Below are 20318 nucleotides of genomic sequence, written 5' to 3' on the forward strand. Positions count from 1 at the left end.
CCAACTTTACAGCAGAAATAAGTATCTTTCCCCCTCCATATCAGTGCTTTAAAAAAAAAAATCATTCATCCAACTGTATAACGGAGTTAGGGGCGTCGCCATCTTCAGTGACAGGTGCTCTGACACAGCTGCCAGGCCATTACTCAGATCAATAAATTGGACTTCTCTGCCATGTTTAACAATAAAGTCCATTTTGTTTCTATATAACATTTTAAAAAGGAGTTTTATTTTGAAAGTTTAACTTATTCTTTATCCCATTCTTGTGTCTGACTTTCTGTCCTCCTCATCTGCTCTTCGCATGTCAAAGATTCACCAAAATAAGACACATGATTATAAGAACAGCAACACAAACTAAACAACATTTGATGCCCCGAGAAATACAAATGAAACTTTTATCACCAAAAATAATGTCTAAAAAAACTGATGCATTGTGCAACATCTACTTTTAAAAAAAACGAAATAATTACTTATTAATGTTTTATTAACGATTACAGTTTATATGTGATGGTTACTATAAAGTGTTATTTAAAGGCTTAAAAAAAGACACAGCTTGACTTTAAAGTTTAAATTACTTATGCTTTGGCAGAATAACATCACTGAGGTAACTAACAGCAATAAAGCTCTGTTTCTTTGTTTTCACTCATACACTCGGCTGTAAGTCTCTTGTGTGAGATGTGTGATGGCGTTTCTTCTTTTATATGATTTTGCAATCTCTCTCTTCAGCGGTCTTTCTTTATTATTCTTTTGTTGAACTGTGTCTGTTTGGTGGCTCCAGGGTGAGGGGTGAACAGCAGAAACTGAGCGGCGATGTACAATTTTGGCAAGCACCATCGTTCTGTGCCATTTCAATGCCTTGGGTTGGTGAAGAAGTGCATGCAAACATAATAAACCCTTCCAAACTCACAAAATTTCCTCTTGCGTATGTAAAGTGATGCAAAAATTATGCGTAACAATCGGCAACCAGAAGTACACCCTCGCAAAAAATAAGCCCAGAACTTCTCTATGGCCCTTTCTGCTTTGCACCGCAGAATAAGGATTCCCTTCTAACAGCTTATAAACTATGATCATCTTCTAATCTATGCATGAACACATAATATAAACTCTGGGTTCCTTAAATCTCTCAATTTCATGCTTGAAATTATCCTTACTTTGCACGATTAGGGGCCTAAATAAATCTTAAATCAAGTGCTTAAAACCCTTAATCATAACTGTAAGGGCAGAGAGTGCAGCAAGAGCAACATTTAGAGCTTTAGCGTGGCCTAAAAATATTTAACTTCCACCTCTTCAGGTTACTTATTCAAAGCACTTGTCACCTTAATCCTAAAATGAAAAATTCAAGGTGTCTCTGCCTCTATATCATTAAATATTTTAAGTTTTAATCAAGCATACTGTAGTACAGAAATTACTCTCTACATTAGTTTGTGTCAGTGTAAATATTAATCTGCTCCCTGCTGCGTTTCTATATAAACTACTTAGAGTGGTGCAGAACCTCCTGTAAAGACGAGTCCTGCAAGCTGTGTAATAATCTGCCGCAACACTAAATACACCAAACTCTAGTCTTCTTTGCTGCATTTAAATCAGTAGATTTTAAATATGTAGTGTAGATGCTGCTAATGTGATCAGCGATTCTGAAAAGTATTTTGCAGAACTTCAGATAACAGTTGATTTGAAAGCCAGAAAATTCCTCATAACTGGTTTATAATTTCAAATGAAGGCTCTTTGAACGACGTATATCAGTTGCTACAAATAAATAATTGTTTATTTCCTACAAGTCACATAATTTCAAATGAGTTGCTTAAGTAATTTGGTCTGTAAGTCAGTGCACAGCAGGTCAGCTCAACATCTACAACAAGCTAACAAAGTTTTAACAAAGGCTGCATTTTTTATTTGAGTTTATTAAAGTTAACCTATATATATATATATACATAACCTACGCCCATTTTACACATGGCCAAAGTTTGAAATGATGATGTCAGTGTATGTGCAAGTAGTCCCTTTGAGCTGAAAGCTCAGGATTTCTACTGCTCTAAACACCCAGTTTCAAATTTTTTTTCTACTCTTGGCTCTGTATGATGTCATTGGGAGGGGTTATCCTTATATGGGCATCTAATGGCAAAGGCACACTAGTAAACCTCCTTGTGATTGTAAGTATTTCTTTGCCACAGCTACTACAGAGCCTCAGGGTGTTGCACACTCAACCTCTAGGTGACCACTTTCAACTGCAAGCAGATGTCACAGATGCAGTATCGTTTAATCACCATACTACACTACGTCACTATTTGTAGAGGAATATCTGAATTTGCATCCACCCATCGATTTTATTCCACTATTCCACCGCAGCGAAGGCTAAAGGAAGGAGCTAAAAGCGCTTTTTTCATAGAGGCTATGAAAAAAAGCTAGAAAAAGGCTGTAAGGCTCATTTTGATCTGTGACTTATGCAAAGCTACTCTAAAAAGTAAAATAATAAACAGCATCAAGTTGTAAAAGGGCATCATAGTCTATTTAATGATATCAGTGAATCGGGAGACCTCTTGTGAGGAAACAATAACAGAAAATAAACTCAACAGTGTCAGGACTTTTTAATCGCCCTATGATAAAAAGTCAGTATTTATAGGAAACTTTCAAATACCTACAAAAACACGGATGATCTGATATCCTCGTGTTGGTGTTGTTCCCAGACCATCATGAAAATGTTGTTCCAGGTTCAACATTGCAAGTGACCAATCACATTGTTGTGACGTTATTCCTTTGCGCGCCAAGCCATTCGTGCATTTATAAAATTCCAATGTTGCAAGGACAATATCAATTCTGCTTACTGTTTATTAAAGGGTTACGGTTAGGGTTAGGGTCAGGGTCCGTTGATCGGCGGACAGAGGCGGTTTCACGCAGCTTTAGTACAGTTTTTTGTTTTACGCCGGTTTTTCCCGAAGTCGCAAAAGTATGACGTCACAACATTCTGATTGGTCACTTGCAATGTTGATCCTGGAACATTTAGTATGATGATCTGGGAACAACACCAACACGAGGATATCAGATCAACCACAAAAACACACCTTCTACCAAGGCCCATGATCTATTTTAATGAAATATGTTTAGACGTGCTTTGTCAGTGCTCTTCTTTTCAACCAAGTTTCATGAAATTTCACTTGGCAGATTTTGAAAAACCTTGCAGGCAGACAAACAGCATCAAAAACACACATTCGAACAGCACTGCAAATAAAATTTTTTAAATTGAACGCATCCCAAAAAAAAAAAAAATAATAATAATTTCTGGAAACATCGTCATAACAGAAATGTATTCTAACTATGAACATTTAGGTGTTAATGTGCTTTTATATTATATTTATATTATATTGTGTTGTATTAAATATTGTATTTTATATTATAGTAGCTTTATAATATGTGCAAACTGTGATTTCTGAGGTTTTGTTCATAACATCCAAATGATAAGTTCTAGAAGTAAAAGTATCATGTCAGAGTTGTTTGTATGTATAATTAATGCATTCATTAACTATATAAGCTGTAATAACATCATGTTGTATTTAACCTCATTCCCATAATGCTCATTCTAAGCTCTGTAAGTGTTGCACAGTGTAGACCTTCCCGTTACCTCTTTGTGGTCTTGCTCGTCTCCCAAACGTTTGATCTTGTTGCAGTCGACGGGCAGGTCCCAGCAGTCGGTGTCGCTCAGCTGGTAGCAGCGGCTGCTGAGCAGAGCCTGCCGCTGGGGAGACATCGGCTGCAGCGGGGTTAACACCGTCCCGCTGCCCTCAGGGCCACCTGGCTGACCAGCCACATCCACCGCCCCGCTGTCATCCAGATCGCCAACTGGACTCTGAAGAGCAAAGGAATCTGAATACTGGTGAGGTATTCAGAGGGCTTATTTTTGTTATGTGATTATTGTTGCTTTTTTTCAAAAAAGCTTATTTTATCATTTCTAACAAGTTCTCAGGAGGTTACAGGCTAGTATACACACAGTCTCAGTCACAGAGGTTTTAAATGTTTTCAGTCTTCAGGTCATTCAAAAAGCTGCTGCCAAACCAGAAGACCTGTATAAACCCTTCTCCATACTAAACTCCTGCTCTGCTGGCATCCAGTTACATTTCCTAGACTTCCAGGTGATGCTTAAATGTGATGCTACTTTTCTACTACTTTTGATTTGTTTCTTTTTTGCACCTTTACTTTTACTATCACTGCAATCTAACTGTTATCTTACTATATGCTAGCCTAAATGATTTTATTCTATTTGTATCAACAGTAATGCCCATAATTATTCGTACTCCTGTGAAATCTTTTACATGAAAGCTCAGGGGTGAAATTTTACTTTATTCAGTTTATTGTAGTTGTGATAGAATGTTCCAGATGCATGTTGATTTTACACAATGGGCATAACAATAAAAATACTAATACTTATAATAATTTGTACATGCTGTCCAAAATGATTCATACTCTTCACCTGCCTCAATATTAGGATTATTGTTTCTTTACAGTGTAGGTATTTTAGGTATTTTCAGCAATGTTAGGCAAGAAATCCATGTCAATTTCTAGAAAAGTCCAGAAGCCGAGAAGCTGAGGGGAGCTGGTAAAAATGCTGCCAGTTCATGGTCAGCACTAGAATGTGCTATGAGTAAGAACTAAGTGAGGAGCTCTGGTCACATATTTTGATTGTTGTCAAGGATGCCATGGACTCCAAAGCCATATCCAAATGATTCCAGGTCCCTGTACCCACAGAGCATCATTAACAAGAACAAGATATTCCACACAGTCAAGAACCTGAAGAGACATCGTAGAAAGCCCAAAGTTACACGCCATCTGGGAAGAAGTGTGTTATGGGAGGCCAGCAGTAACCCACACATCACAACTAATATTCTACAAAATCTGAGCAACACCAGAACACAGATTTCAAGAAGATACAGCAGCAAACACTATCCAAGGGGGCTTTTCATGGACAGTGACCACTCCTCCAACACAGGCACACACAAGCTCATCTAGTTTCTGTAGCTCTGACAGAGCTACAATTTTGGTTGCCAGTGTTATGGTCAGATGGGAACTCTTCAGCCACAGAGATGTGGCTTTTGTTTGGTGAAAGAAATGTGAAGCATTCACCCAGAAAACACAGTCTCACTGGTCAAACACTAAGGCGGGATGGACCCAGATGAACCTTTTAAAAGCTGAAGGAATCATTAAAATCATTCATCCAGCATTCTTGGGCAGCATGGACCATCTAACCAGATTACAGTCCAAAAACATATGGCCTAATTAGTAAAGGAACAATTTGCAGACAACAATCTAAATATTTTGGAGTGGCCAAGCCAGCGCACCGGCCTGAGCCCGGTTAGAATTTCTGGAGAGAACTAAAGACCAAGATCATGGCAAAGAAACCCTCAAACTTTGAGGACCTGGAGAAGTTCACCAAAATCATTGTGGAGACGTGTAGAAATATATTCAACTGCATAAAGTACTTGGAGGCTGCAGCTACAAATAAAGGCTACAGAGAAAGAGTATGAATAATTCTGGAGATGAGATTTTTTGGGAAATCAGTCAAATATAATCATACAAATAGTTAAAAATATCGAACATCGATTTGAATGTTCTTCTCATAGCCTTATGTCACCTTTTTTATAAAATGGTGAAAGAATAAATTTGATGTGTCAATAATATATCTTAAAACCCAAAAGTCCGACACGAGTATGAAGAATTTTAGGCAAAATTACATTTAGATATGTTTTCCTAATGCTCGTCTCTGAGTTGCGCTCTCTAGACAAAGCTGCCTTGTCTTATTTTTCCCCCACTCCTGCCATTGTTTAGGGATGTGATGTAATAAGGCAGGCATCCCATTTTTACTTGCAGCGCCTCAGATTACCTGTGTCAGCAGGTCCTGGGGTTTCCCTCCCAGAGCGTGCGGGAGCTCCCGGCACCGTGTCGACAAGTTAAGGATGGCCGTGGCCGCCATGTGGGCCGCCTCCATGTCGTGGGTGTAGTCAAAGCTACTCTTACTGCAGGTGCTGCTGGCGCTGCTTCCACCTCCACCGCCTCCCCCTCCTCCTCCACCTCCTCCTCCTCCACAGCTCAGGCTGCTGCTGCTGCTGGGAGCGTAGCTGCTGGTCGTACTGCTGGCCGGGCTGGACGTCTTACAGTAGCGCTTAGCTGCAGGGGTGCACACAAGTATGGCTGATTTGTTAGGCTGATGCTGGCTTTTGGCCAAGCTGTTCAGCAGATGGGTTTTTTGCACGGGGTTTAAAATTGCAGAGAGATCCTCTAGCTTTTAAGAATATGCAATAAAAAAGACAGACTGGTGAGGGGAAAGAGCGAGAGAAACAGATTGAAATTTAAGGCTTTCTAGGATTAAGTGGGGAAACAATGAATTGACCAGAACAAGAATCCACTCCAAACTAAAATTCAAACAAGCTCAGTGCCTGAGATTGTTGAAGTTGTTCAACTTTTTTGGTCACTTTGCCAAAATCAGAGCTCGTAAATCAAGATAACATATCTTAAGACTGTTCCTGCCTCAGCACTGAATTGAAAATGCTTTGGACTGGATGTCTACATCTGATTTTTATTTGGAACAAATTCTAAGAACTGCAGCATTTCCTTCTTTGTGAGTAACATTTGCTAAAAAAAAAAGAAAGAATACAATGCCCAGCTGTCCCAGAAAATAACTGACCTTTTTTTTAAAAAGTAACTACTTACAATATTTGTATCTTCAGTATGTAAAAATGGACCCACAGGAACAATAAGCAAAGTATTTAGAGGCCATTTTTGGTCTGTTTAAAGGATTTGCTGCCAGATAGAAAACATATATGAACACCAGCCTTATGCGCTAAGTAGGGAGACATAGAGTCATTCAACATAAGACAGAGAAACAGATGTTTGGGCAAAGCCAGAGAAAGACGCTGCGTGGTGGTGAATCTGGCCTCGGCAGGCCGGAACGATGCTGATGGAGGGAAGAATGGTGGAAAGGAGGGAGGCAGGGAGGGAGTCGTGACAGAGGGGAGCTCAGACACCTCGTCTAAAAATCTCCCTCCTGCCTGCTTCTCACTAATGGCTCCCAGCCAAAGAAACAGGGCTCGCCTCCATTATCTCTCCTGTTTCACAATCCCTCCATCTGTACCTCCTCCCTCCCTCCATCCCTCCATCCTCTGCTCAGAGGAGGCAGGCTCTTAGCTTGGCATTTCCATAACTCTGCTCCAGCCATGTGGAGAGGCCGAAAACATCAGTGTTTTTAGCTCTATAACAAAGAGAAGACAAGCAGCACAGAGCATGTGTCGTTGTGCACGTTATAATGCTTTTAACATCGGATACAAAATGTTCTCCTCAGAACAGGAAAATGAATAGTAATCCCTAAGAGTGGGATCATCTGGAAGGATTCTTTTTCCTTTCAAACAAACAAAAAAAGGAATCACAATAAGCCTGACCATGGTTTTTATGGTGATTTTGAATTTACCTATAATAAATTTTTTAGACACATGGATCCATCATTAACTCAAATAAATATCTCCAATATTCTTCAAAAGGTAAGAAGAATGTCAGACCCCGTACAAACAAAAGACGCAAATCACCAATCAAAATATACGATAAATTGTTGTCACATGATCTAAATGTGGGACCGATGATTTGCAATTGTGTATGTTCATTCTTCTCACCGTCGAATCCCTTCGGGGAGGTGTCTCGTCCGTGGTGGTGGGACTTGGTCGTCAGACCTCTCTTTCCGTAGCTGCCGTGTTGGGCATCATAGCCGCCATAGTCATAGCTGGTCTTGGAGTATTTCTCCAGCTCCTTCGCCAAGTTGGATCGTGGCGTGCTGGTGGGAACATTGTTTTTGTAGCCATACTCAGGAATCTCCAGCTGCTTCACAAAACACATTGGTCTGAAAGGCAGCCAGAGGGTAAATAAGGCTGGGATCGAACTTCACTGCACCATTTAGCATCCCTACTTCGGATTAAAAAGTGGATTTTTTTTTATATTTGTTTTGTTTTTTCAAAGAACTAATAACAGTCTGTGTTATTTACCTTTACGCCAAAAAATTGGCTGCACCATTCAGCATCCCTAAAAAACTTCGAATGGTAATTAGTGGAAGAAGATGGTGAGTTTCTGTTTTGTGGAAGAATATTTAAGCCCAGCTTTTTATTTAGTTGCTAGCTGACATCCTTTCAGCTTTCAGTACATTCTGTTTAAAAAAGGCAACATATATTCCCAGATTGCCTTACAACTCAGAAATATACCAGGAAATTGTTAAACCATTTTGCATCATCAAATAGAAAACAATGAAGGTTTTCTTTGTTATGGAATATTTTGCAAGTCTCAAGCTTAAAGACACTATTAAACTTGCCCCGATCATTTAAGGTGGTGCGAGATGCTCTCCATCAAAATAAGTGCAAACTTTTAGTAATAAAATTTTTTGTTTGTGTTTGCTAATTATTCACAGGATAGTTTTTGATTCCGGAATTCCCACCATATCTGAACTAGTCACACATGTGGTTGAATGTACAGTACTAGTGACCTGCACCTAGATATAATGAGGATTACTAGTTGTTCTGCATCCCCAGTTCCTTATGTTTGATATGATCTGGAGCTGTATGTGTGGGAATTTCATTGCACCATTCAACATCCCAGATATAAAAAACCCCAAAGAAAAAAAATGCTTCCATAACATACCATATTCAGAGTTCAGTGAGCAATTCGGCATCCCTTGCTAAGCTATCAGAATTCAAAATATGCTGCTTTACTGTACTGAAGTGGGCGGTACCTGAGGACACGGTCTGACGCCTGATTGGTCTTACTGCCGCTGTCAGTTGAGTGAGTCTTCTCGTGGACCTTCGCCATCTTCTCTGCAGCAGCGATGGGACAGCCGGACAGACTGAAGGATTAGGGAGGGGGAGACAGCACACGGCCTGGTTACACACTGTACCAACACACGCACACACACATGCAGCATCTGGCTCTCAATGAAGAGCGGTTCAGCTGTCAGTACCAGCAGTTCAAAATGAATTATGGATTTAAAAATGGCCTACTTTGTGTTGACTTTATGACTTGCTTTCCAGAAGACAAACTGGTTTATCAGTTGACTTTCTGTGTGACTTTTTTCTAAACAGGTATTGCTTAAATTTACAGACAGACATGTTTGTGACTCCTGCTTCTGTACATCAGCGGTCCCCAACCCCCGGGCCTCGGACCGGTACCGGTCCGTGAGTCGTTTGGTACCGGGCCGCGAGAGTTGAGGCTCAGGTGTGAAATGTATAGTTTTCAGGGTTTTTATCGGTTTTCAGAGTTATTTTGTTATCGTTTTTATCATTTACTCGGTTTTCCTTGGTCTTTTCACGTGTGTTATGAATAAATTTTCTTTTTTTCGGTACTGGTACTAGTTTTATTTTTGTTGTATTTATCCGCAACACCTTAAAGGCCGGTCCATGAAAATATTGTCGGGCATAAACCGGTCCGTGCCGCAAAAAAGGTTGGGGACCGCTGCTGTACATCACTCAAACTGCAAAATTCTAGGCTGAAAATGAAGCCAGTGCAAAACTGGCATTCAGCTAATGTCCACCTGAGGCTGGCTCAAAAAGTTAGTCACTAGTCCACTCCCACATCAATGTACAACTTCAGCCATGAAAGCAGAATGTTTACAGCTTCATATAAGAACAGGCCTCTTGCCTGTGGTTGTGCTGTTGGTACCTTTTAAATAAGCTGTAGTTTGGAAATGGCAAGAAAATAAATTGTCCTGTTTTATTGGGCTGTTATTTAGCACTAGCTATGACCGGGTATCTTTGTCTATGCATTCTTTGATGTCCTCGCTCCAAAAACATCAACATAGTGATGCCCAAAACAATAATGTGAGGCTAGTAAAAGTGGAGACTAGAAACTAAGTGAGGGTATGTAAATGACCAGGTGACAGCATTCTTGTATCTCTTTATTGTCCTCCCATTTCACATATTTACAAAACTGACTAAACAACTAATCATCAAAGATGATTAGCTGACAGAACAGCAGCACAGATTTGGCATATTTTTCCTTCACACATCACCGGCAAAACCTCTAACCTTGAACCATTTTAATGGAGATAGACAGAATATCAAAAATACAGAAAAAACATTCATAAAAGTTATGAATTGATTTGCATGCAAAGCTCCAAACCGAGCGTAACTGATGATCTTTCTTTTATCAACCAATTCAGACTCCCTCACAGCCTTAATGACATGTTCCAAAACGGGCCTTTGTCTTTATTTCGTTGGTCACTCTATCTCATCCTCTTTAAAGTTTAAGATAAGATAAGATAACCTTTATTAGTCCCACACGTGGGAAATTTGTTTTGTTACAGTGTTTGTATCTGGATCTACTCCCATGACTCTTTATACAGCAACTGAATACTTGGTTGAATAAGTGACTAAATTAATAGTTCTTGGCAGATGCCTCTTTACTAACAACACACACACACACACACGGAGTATTCTCCAGTTATTTGGGAGAGTTTGGTTATCTGTCCCACAAGACACTTCCACTTAACAAAACTGTCACTTCCCACCAACTCCCAGTGATAAGTGTTAAAAGGTAACACCTTCTCCGTTTTTAATCATTAAATTTGTTTTTCTTCTGTAACCAAGTGCAACCTCACAGGAAGCAGAAACACAAATCTAATCCTGCTCATCGGCCGCTGCAGTGATTGACTGATTGTGTGATAGATTAGATCACATTCATTAAGCAGCTGCTTTTGGTCTTCTGGGGAAAATAATTAAATGTCATCAACAATGATAAGTGAATTTCTTTAAAAACAAATTAAAATTGGAATAAACAGAAGAAAATTTTTGATGTCGGACGGAAAATTCCATCCTGTGTACTTCTGAGATGTACCAGTCATTAAAATGTGTGACTTGCTGACCCTCATGTGGCGCAAACAGGGGTAAAGGAGAAGCTGATTGGTTGGGGATGTGGCTTCTCCCTCCTGCCACTTTGGGCTTTTCCTAATTGCTTCATACCCACAGAGGCTATGAAACATCATTAGTACACACACACACACACACTCGTTTTAAAGCATGGCAGGGCTACTGTGTGAGTAGTGTGTGACAGATCAGCACGGCAGTGCCTGCTACTGCTGCTGCTATGAAGGCGTTTCCATGGTGACTGCCAGACATGAAAGCTGGTGGCTAACAGTAGCTAAGCTAGCTAGCTAGTGCTTTGTTTCCTTTCCCAGTGGAGCTGTGCTACATAACACACCCTGCAGCCATGTCTGAGTGTGTATGTGTGTGTGTGAGTGTATTCTGTCTGCCAGCACACATGTGCTGCTGTCTGTGAGCTCATTTGTAAGTGTCTGACTGTGTGTGTGTGTGTGTGTGTGTGTGTGTGTGTGTGTGTGTGTGTGTCAGGCTGTGTGCGAATGAAACAGCGTGTCATCTAAAGCTCTACGTATGTGTGAGCAAATCACTTTACATAATTCAAAAGTATGTATCTGTGTGTGTGTGTGTGTGTGTGTGTGTGTGTGTGTGTGTGTGTGTGTGTGTGTGTGTGTGTGTGTGTGTGTGTGTGTGTGTGTGCATATATGTGCTGCCTGCACTTCATGCTCTGCTCTGCCTGTTAAACAGCTGAACTGCTGATGTGATGCAGGTTCTCCTTCTCCAGTCCCTTCTCCACAATTCCACCTAAACGGGAATACATTACAACATTTTGCATGCTGTTGAAAGAAAATGTGACTTTTTTTGTGCCAGAGTTGAGTTAAAACCAAAACTGATTTTGCAAACTGTTCTTGTTTAGAGGAAAACTCCCACAGTGGCAGGTAAAACACAGAAACACTATTTATGATTTCACATTCTACGATGATTTTGAGCACTTATTTATATTTCTGCAGTTTTAAGGACAAAGCAATACCCAACCAGAAGAATCCAGAAATGAGAACTGAAACCACCACGTCAAAAAGCTGCAGTTCCCCTAATGGCCACTTGAGGTTGCGCCCCAAAATTATTTCAATCCCCACAACCTCCCATGTTAAAATGTCAATGTTTACAGCCAGCTACAAATACTGGGTTTGTTCTTTCTAGCAGTTTTCTCCCTTTAAATCAACTCTACAAAGTTCGAATCTTTTAATGTTTTTTACACTTAAAGTTTTGTCTTATTCTGGTTGTTTCTGCTCTGAGCGACAGGTAAGGACTCGCTCAACTGGACCTCATGATGATGGTTGTGCTATTAGTGCTTTCTGAAGCATTTATAACACATGACAAACAATATAACCCACTAACAATTAAATAATAAGAAACACTTCAAAAAGTTTGTGAGAGACTTTCTTTAATTTTAATAGTCTGCAACTGAAGATATCTGTGTGCACCTGATCAAGTCTGGAGTAATACTGAAAACTCCTGGTCAACAATATCATCATCATCATCATCATCATCATCATCATCATCATCATAACAGTAACCAAATGTAAATTCTGCTTTACTACAGTGGGGCAAAAAAGTATTTAGTCAGCCACCGATTGTGCAAGTTCCCCCACTTAAAATGATGACAGAGGTCAGTAATTTGCACCAGAGGTACACTTCAACTGTGAGAGACAGAATGTGAAAAAAAAATCCATGAATCCACATGGTAGGATTTGTAAAGAATTTATTCGTAAATTAGGGTGGAAAATAAGTATTTGGTCACCTCAAACAAGGAAAATCTCTGGCTCTCACAGACCTGTAACGTCCACTGTAAGAAGCTTTTCTGTCCCCCACTCGTTACCTGTATGAATGGCACCTGTTTGAACTCATCATCTGTATAAAAGACACCTGTCCACAGCCTCAAACAGTCAGACTCCAAACGCCGCCATGGCCAAGACCAAAGAGCTTTCGAAGGACACCAGGAAAAGTATTGTAGACCTGCACCAGACTGGGAAGAGTGAATCTACAATAGGCAAGCAGCTTGGTGTGAAAAAATCAACTGTGGGAGCAATCATCAGAAAATGGAAGACATACAAGACCACTGATAATCTCCCTCGATCTGGGGCTCCACGCAAGATCTCATCCCGTGGGGTCAAAATGATTATGAGAACGGTGAGCAAAGATCCCAGAACCACACGGGGGGACCTGGTGAATGACCTGCAGAGAGCTGGGACCAAAGTAACAAAGGTCACCATCAGTAACACACTACAACGGCAGGGAATCAAATCCCGCAGTGCCAGACGTGTTCCGCTGCTGAAGCCAGTGCATGTCCAGGCCCGTCTGAAGTTTGCCAGAGAGCACATGGATGATACAGCAGAGGATTGGGAGAATGTCATGTGGTCAGATGAAACCAAAGTAGAACTTTTTGGTATAAACTCAACTCGTCGTGTTTGGAGGACGAAGAATACTGAGTTGCATCCCAAGAACACCATACCTACTGTGAAGCATGGGGGTGGAAACATCATGCTATGGGGCTGTTTTTCTGTCAAGGGGACAGGACGACTGATCCGTGTTAAGGACAGAATGAATGGGGCCATGTATCGTGAGATTTTGAGCCAAAACCTCCTTCCATCAGTGAGAACTTTGAAGATGAAACGAGGCTGGGTCTTCCAACATGACAATGATCCAAAACACACCGCCCGGGCAACAAAGGAGTGGCTCCGTAAGAAGCATTTGAAAGTCCTGGAGTGGCCTAGCCAGTCTCCAGACCTCAACCCCATAGAAAATCTGTGGCGGGAGTTGGAAGTCCGTGTTGCTCGGCGACAGCCCCAAAACATCACTGCTCTCGAGAAGATCTGCATGGAGGAATGGGCCAAAATACCAGCTACTGTGTGTGCAAACCTGGTAAAGACCTATAGTAAACGTTTGACCTCTGTTATTGCCAACAAAGGTTATGTTACAAAGTATTGAGTTGTATTTTTGTTATTGACCAAATACTTATTTTCCACCCTGATTTACGAATAAATTCTTTACAAATCCTACCATGTGGATTCATGGATTTTTTTTCACATTCTGTCTCTCACAGTTGAAGTGTACCTCTGGTGCAAATTACTGACCTCTGTCATCATTTTAAGTGGGGGAACTTGCACAATCGGTGGCTGACTAAATACTTTTTTGCCCCACTGTAAATTTCCTGCATTATATTAAAATAAATAAAAAAATATTAAATTCTATATTCAGGTTTCTAAAATGGGCGAAAAAACCCTAAGCCAGGAATTTGTTATACTTATAAATACAATTTATTATAGCCCTTTGCTTTCTGACTGTAGCATCAAGACCAAGAATGTGCTCATTTCGTTATTTTGATTTGTAATTCATTCATTTTTATGTGTTTCATTTACTTATTTCTACATTTTGGGCATACATGTTGCAAACAGAGTTAATAATCCGTTTAGGAGGTGTAATTCTGGACTGTACTGTACTAAAGTACTTATGTACTTTCTTCCATTCTTTATAAATAAAGTTGTTAATATTAAAGTCTAGAAGAAGAATTATAAGGACTCTGAGGACCAAGCTAGCAAATAACAAAGTCTCAGTTCAATTTTATTTATATAGCACCAAACAGTCAACAACAGCAATCCAACAGCTTGAAAGAGTCAGTAAAGCCCCAGATTAGCACTTTATAAACAAGTGGGTGATGTCACAGGAGCTCTGTCCTTCTTTTATATACAGTCTACAAGTGAAATTGAGCAGCAGTTTTTAATGCTGGACTTTTAACACATTTTTATTTTTCAAAACCTGAAATACTTATTTATAACTTGAGTTTCACTTGCACTCAGGCATTTAGGACTTTGATACTTCCATCCATCTGTTAGCTACATCTTCTTACCCTGTAGTGTGTTGTGTGGGTGGTGGAGCCAAACTCAGCTTATACTAGGAGAGGGGTGGGGTGACCCAGTCAATCAGAGAGCTATTTTTAATAACCACACAGACAACCAATCAGACTCACATTCACGCCTAGGGGTGATTTAGAGTTACCAGTCATCATAACTTCCAAGTTTTTGGACTATGTGAACCACACAGAGGGAACACTGAAGTTTACTTACATAGATTATGTTATCTATACTTTTTTCCTTCATACTGAGAAGTAAAGTTGCACATACTTGTGTTTTTATTCATTTACATACTTACTTTTTATAAGCAACGAACACTTCTGCAGAGGCAATTTAGTGTTGTGACTATTATTTAACTTATGCTGTGGTTAGACTTTGATTCTTAGTTTCCAGTATTTCTGTTAGGGTTTAGCTAACAGCAGGGGTCCATGACCAAACCCCCTGTAGCGATTAATGATGCCCAGTCTGTGGACTTGTTCAGAAATGCTGGTCAAATGCTGATAAAACCAATGTTTCTATAAGTGTGTGGTGTATGGGGCACAGAAATGTAATGTAAAAATTTATGTTTTTAACTTTCCACAGAATTAAGGCCATTCATATCATACCATTAACTATAAGTTACCAGTTCCTACTTAAATCCCTGTTTCTTCGTAAATGCTTCTTACATATTGCACACTAACAAATGATAATAATAAACAAAAATAAAAATGAGTAATACTTCATGTTATGAGTTTGCAGAATCCTTTCAGCCAAAGCAAACATATCAGAGTTTATGGAGTACAGGACCTAAGCATCAGCAAGTAGTTTGACTGGAGATGTGCTCCTGAAACCACACACACACTGACGATATCTGTACGATGGAGGTGTGGATCAGCTGATAGCGGCCCGGCGAAAGGCCACTCACTCACCTGCGATGAGAGTTCCTGTTGCTATTGACATGACCCCGTCCAGAGCAGCCAGGAGTAGGGCACTTTAAAACATTTTCATACATGGCAAGGACTTTGACAGAGAGGAAAAGGTGAGAAAGACAGCCAGGGTTAGGAGCAGACAGGAGAGTTAACGGGTGTTCAGCTCGACGGTTAGGCATGCACAGATTACAGCTGCACGACTGATGTGACAGTGGGCAAGAATTTCACAAAACGGGCATGAACGCTAAGACAAAGTGCGTCAACAGCAGGAAGTCGCCAGTTCTCCTCTTTGTTTCCCTTGTAGCCACCTCAGATTCAGCTGTGCTTCATGTTTTGCATCGGTTTAAGAAACATGCCTCCTCATGGGGCTTATTTTGTCACAAAAATCATTAAAGATTAAGGTAAATGTGCTGTGTTTTTTGCCTTTTTCCCCACGAACTTTCCTCTAAACTGCTCTCCGTTTGTAGTTATGATTGCCCCAAGTATTCCCTTCCTACTGAGGAAACACAGCTCTCATTTGCCTTTTGATCACTGCGGTCATGTCATGAAATTTCATGAGATGAGACTGTACTGGATGCAGTAGTTTGTCATGCACTGTTAAGGATGGCTGATGACTCCGCAGGAGGAAGAGGAATGTGTCTGGTAATAAATGAAGGTTTAAAATTCTGTTTCAGATCGTTTCTTTCAAATATGTATAATCTTCATATACAGTTTAAGTTTCTAGATATTGAAAAGCCCAGCAAGCTTTTACCTGTATGTCTGAATATCTTTCTGTATTGTCCATGCAGGTATTTCTTTTTGTCATTTTTACCTTGTTGCATACAGAAGATAAGCTATATGTAAAAAAGGATGTGAAGTCTCATTTGGAAGGCTGAATGTTTTTGCTGCCAATACATTTTTCTTTTTGTTTTATATACCAGACTGACTTACAACTCGAAAAATAGGCAGGATGATAAAGCGGGGCATGGTTTACAGAAGGGCTCACTTGTGATTGACAGATCAAATACGGTCCTCTCCCACCATGCCTGGTCTCAAAACAACACGATGCTAAAAGCCAAAATGTTCAGCGCAAGACTTCTGAACAGGCCTCGTTCACAGAGGACAAGAGACTGCTTGGCAACCACCTGGCAACCACCGTTCGCTAGGGACAAATGAGTATTCTGATTGGCTCAGTCGCTGTCAGTGGTTCCTGCTAGTCACTGTGAAATTGACTGCTGAGACCCAGTCATGCAGGCCTCGAAAATGTGTATTCCCCTATGACGAGTGGCTGGTCAAGATAGCTGGATGTTGCTGGGTGAATATTATTATTATATATTATTCATTTTTCTTTCCTTAGAGGTATATAGTGCCATACTGAAAACCTCCTTCTGATTGCTAATTTATCTGCAAGCCTTCCCCAACTAATCGCTAAATGTTGGGAAATTGTAAAAAACAAAACAAAAAAAAAAAACCAAACAAACTGTGATTAAAACTGGAAACAGAGAAAATTCACCTTCAGAGTAAAAGTTGCACATTGTGAAATGTGTTGATTTCAGCAGTAAGACATGAAATGGTCTTTGTCTCCAGTTTGCATCACACATTTTTGAGTTTCAGTTTCAGTTTTGAGTGTTTGCAGACTTGCCATCTTTCATTCAAACTGTGGGTGAATGTGGTACTCTGCAAATAGCCAAAGCAAGAAGGTTTTTGGTGCAGCACCTTCTTTGCATCCTTTTCACTTTGCTACAGCCAGCAAACTCCAGCATCCACTTCCCAAAAAGCTTTGGGAATATCTTTTTTTTCCTCCTAGTGACCGTTAGGTACTAGAGGGTCACTGACCGGTCTCTGGGCATGCATGACTGACGACTAACAAACTGCTGATGTCTTATCGATCTTTTGTACAGTCTATGTGTTCAATTGTTCCACCAGGGTGAATGAAGCCTCATCTAAACTAATGTAATGTTTTACCTGTGAGTTCAGTGAGCATGCTTCAAGCAGGCTTAGATGGTTGGAAGTAATTTCATGTAGGTCTTTTTTTGAGGTTTTTTAGTCAGCAGGTTGATCAAACTGATTCTTCATGCTGTTCACGTTACAACAGCGACACAGAAATCAAAACAAGACTTCAGGCAGACGCGATGAGGAGAATGAAAAGAAAGTAAAGCAGTTCACAAAATTGAACCAAAAAAAGAAAAATAATACTATTTCTGGTGCCACAGTAAACATGAGTATGAACAGAAGCAGCTTTGTGTCCACAACAGCACTACAGTATGTTTGCTTTAGATAATTAAGATACTTTAGTAGAGACTTCCTAACAGACAGAAGTGAAATTACATTAATATATATATATATATATATATATATATATATATATATATATATATATATATATATATATATATATATATATATATATATATATATATATATATATATATATATATATATATATATAAATAAACATTTAAAGCGCAGTTGGTTTTGAAACTCAAAACCCTTGATAAAGTTTGGCAGCAATCAAGGTCTACCTTCTCAGTTGATCAAACATGTGTTAAACAAGCTCATTCGCGCATGATGATTAGACAAGACGTTCACAAGTTCTCGTGATCATAACAAAGTTAAAACCAGATTATCTAGCACGTCCAACACGACAGAACACAAATGCAGACTCATGCAGGACAGATGCATGATGGTGAACAGCCAACACTGCCAGCACTGTCCGACTTTAACTGTGATACAATCCATCTAACAAGTCATTTGAAGTCAGCATTTATTCCTTAAATCTCCTCAAATTGGAAGTACAACTAAACAAAAACAGTTCTGACCAGTAAATTATTTCCATTTGGTCCCAAAGACAAATTTTGGGGGTAGATGTCTGATGTGAAATGTTTTTTGTGCTCTCAGTCTTATATAACTCTCAGAGGCAGAAATGATCTGACTGCATGAGTAAAACCTCAAAGTGCGCAGCTAAATAAACACGATTCAGCTCACTCGTTAATGTAACACAACAGAAAAAAGAGGTTTGTGACACTGAAGTGCAGCTCCCTTTATCGCCAACTTTGTAGTCATTTCAAGCATCAAACAAACTAGAACTCATTATCCATGTTGTATTACAAATATGTGGCAGTGAATAGCAGACGCAAGTTATTATGGGATAACCGTTGGTCACTGTTGACGCCTCAGTGGTTCATTTTAGACTAGAAAAATATTGTAACTACATCTTAACACAGAAGGATGACAAATTACAGATTTATGTAGTGCTTACATGTGGTTATTTATACATTTATACACATTAATTTAGAAATACTACAGAATATTTATTCATTAATAACTGTGTTTATTATTCTGGAGAACCCTTTTCTGCAGATAGCTTGTGTTTAGTGAATCTTATTGTCTACGGTTACCGGAGTTGCTGACCTCTCCTGTCATCATGTGTGTAGTTCATCCTCTTATGAGCCAAAGTGTGACTAATATCATCAGATTAATTACTTGGGACTCCATTGTATGTTAAGACACCTCTCTGGAAAACGGTGAGATGTCTTTGTGAAGTTGAAAAGAAGTCCAACTGCCTTAAAGTCCAGGTTTAAGACCACTGTGGCCTGGATGATGAGCATCTACACAGACATTTGAGGTTATGACGATATTTCAGTGCTTCTGATGTAGCCAAGAATGTTTTGATCAGATTTCAGGATTTTAAGGAAAACCTTCTTTTTATAGAGCAGAGCATTAAAAACGTACTGCATAAAAGTACCTTTTATTATTCAGGCCACGGTTTGGAGATTCAGCAAACGTGTCCTTGTCATCTGATGTTTTACTCAACCAATAAGGTGATTCCTGCCTCCAGAGCGCTTTGAGAAATGTCTGCACATATAAAACTGCCACCCCCACCAAAAGACTGAAATACCGCTCTGGGTGAAATGACTTGTCAGAGTGCTACTGAGTTTGTGTTGTCAATGCAGCACAACATGCAAACAGAGGGACCTACTCTCAGGTGGGACACGATCTTTGTGGGGACACCCAGAAAGGCTGCGGTGATGCGGGTACAGCCCCGTCACATGACCGGTTCCGTCACAGCCTGGAGTCGGACACTTGCTCTCCTTCTTCTCTCCCCTGGAAGAGTCTGTGAAGACAAGGGGCAGCGAAAATTAGACGGAGGTGGAGTTGAGTCAACAGGTAATCGGCGTCCAAGTGTCGGAGCAGTTTTTGGCCATGAAAGGACTGAACACGGACCGTATATGGCTCATGGATTTGGCCAGTAGCCTGGTTCTTAAAAACCACCCACAACTCAGATTTGTTTAGCAAGGCAAACACTGTAGGTGTGATATTGGATCCACTGATGGCTGCTTCATTTGGTTCAAGAAACAATTGATCAATCAGAGCTTATCATGCCGAATTAAGCATCATCCTCCTACATAGATAACTCATTACCTCAGCTAGCAAGCACGGATGAGATTCACTTGGGTGTGCATGCTGCAAATCACTGACAAGTCGGGACAAACAGAACAAAATAGGCCCCCTCCCAACAAGAAACCACAATATCAGGCTGAATAGGTGAAGCTGTCCTTGCACAGATGCAGACATCATAATAAAAGCCTTCCTTTGGACTAATAACAGCTTCTTATGGGTTAACAAAGACTCTCTCTGTGCTAATGAAACAGTCTGAAGCCCATCTGAGTCTGTAGTGAGGACGATAACCGCACAGT

General features: G+C 40.1%; 1 protein-coding gene across 7 annotated transcripts in view; it reads right to left on the minus strand.

Annotated features, from left to right (window-relative positions):
- Positions 1–20318, minus strand: part of myt1la (myelin transcription factor 1-like, a) — a 94311-nt gene that overhangs the window by 17316 nt on the left and 56677 nt on the right. For 3 of the 7 annotated variants that reach the window (XM_026143553.2, XM_026143551.2, XM_026143555.2), the window contains exons 9-14: positions 19601–19735; positions 15643–15733; positions 8747–8857; positions 7644–7867; positions 5864–6147; positions 3611–3859 (exon numbers count right to left, since the gene is read on the minus strand). In XM_026143553.2, the coding sequence (XP_025999338.1) occupies positions 3611–3859; positions 5864–6147; positions 7644–7867; positions 8747–8857; positions 15643–15733; positions 19601–19735 (1094 nt within the window). The remainder of the gene's footprint in view (positions 1–3610; positions 3860–5863; positions 6148–7643; positions 7868–8746; positions 8858–15642; positions 15734–19600; positions 19736–20318) is intronic. The other 4 variants (XM_026143554.2, XM_026143552.2, XM_026143558.2 and 1 more) reach the window with 2 other exon arrangements.

The sequence above is a fragment of the Astatotilapia calliptera genome, chromosome 15, assembly GCF_964374335.1.
Source record: "Astatotilapia calliptera chromosome 15, fAstCal68.1, whole genome shotgun sequence".
Classification (NCBI taxonomy): domain Eukaryota; kingdom Metazoa; phylum Chordata; class Actinopteri; order Cichliformes; family Cichlidae; genus Astatotilapia; species Astatotilapia calliptera.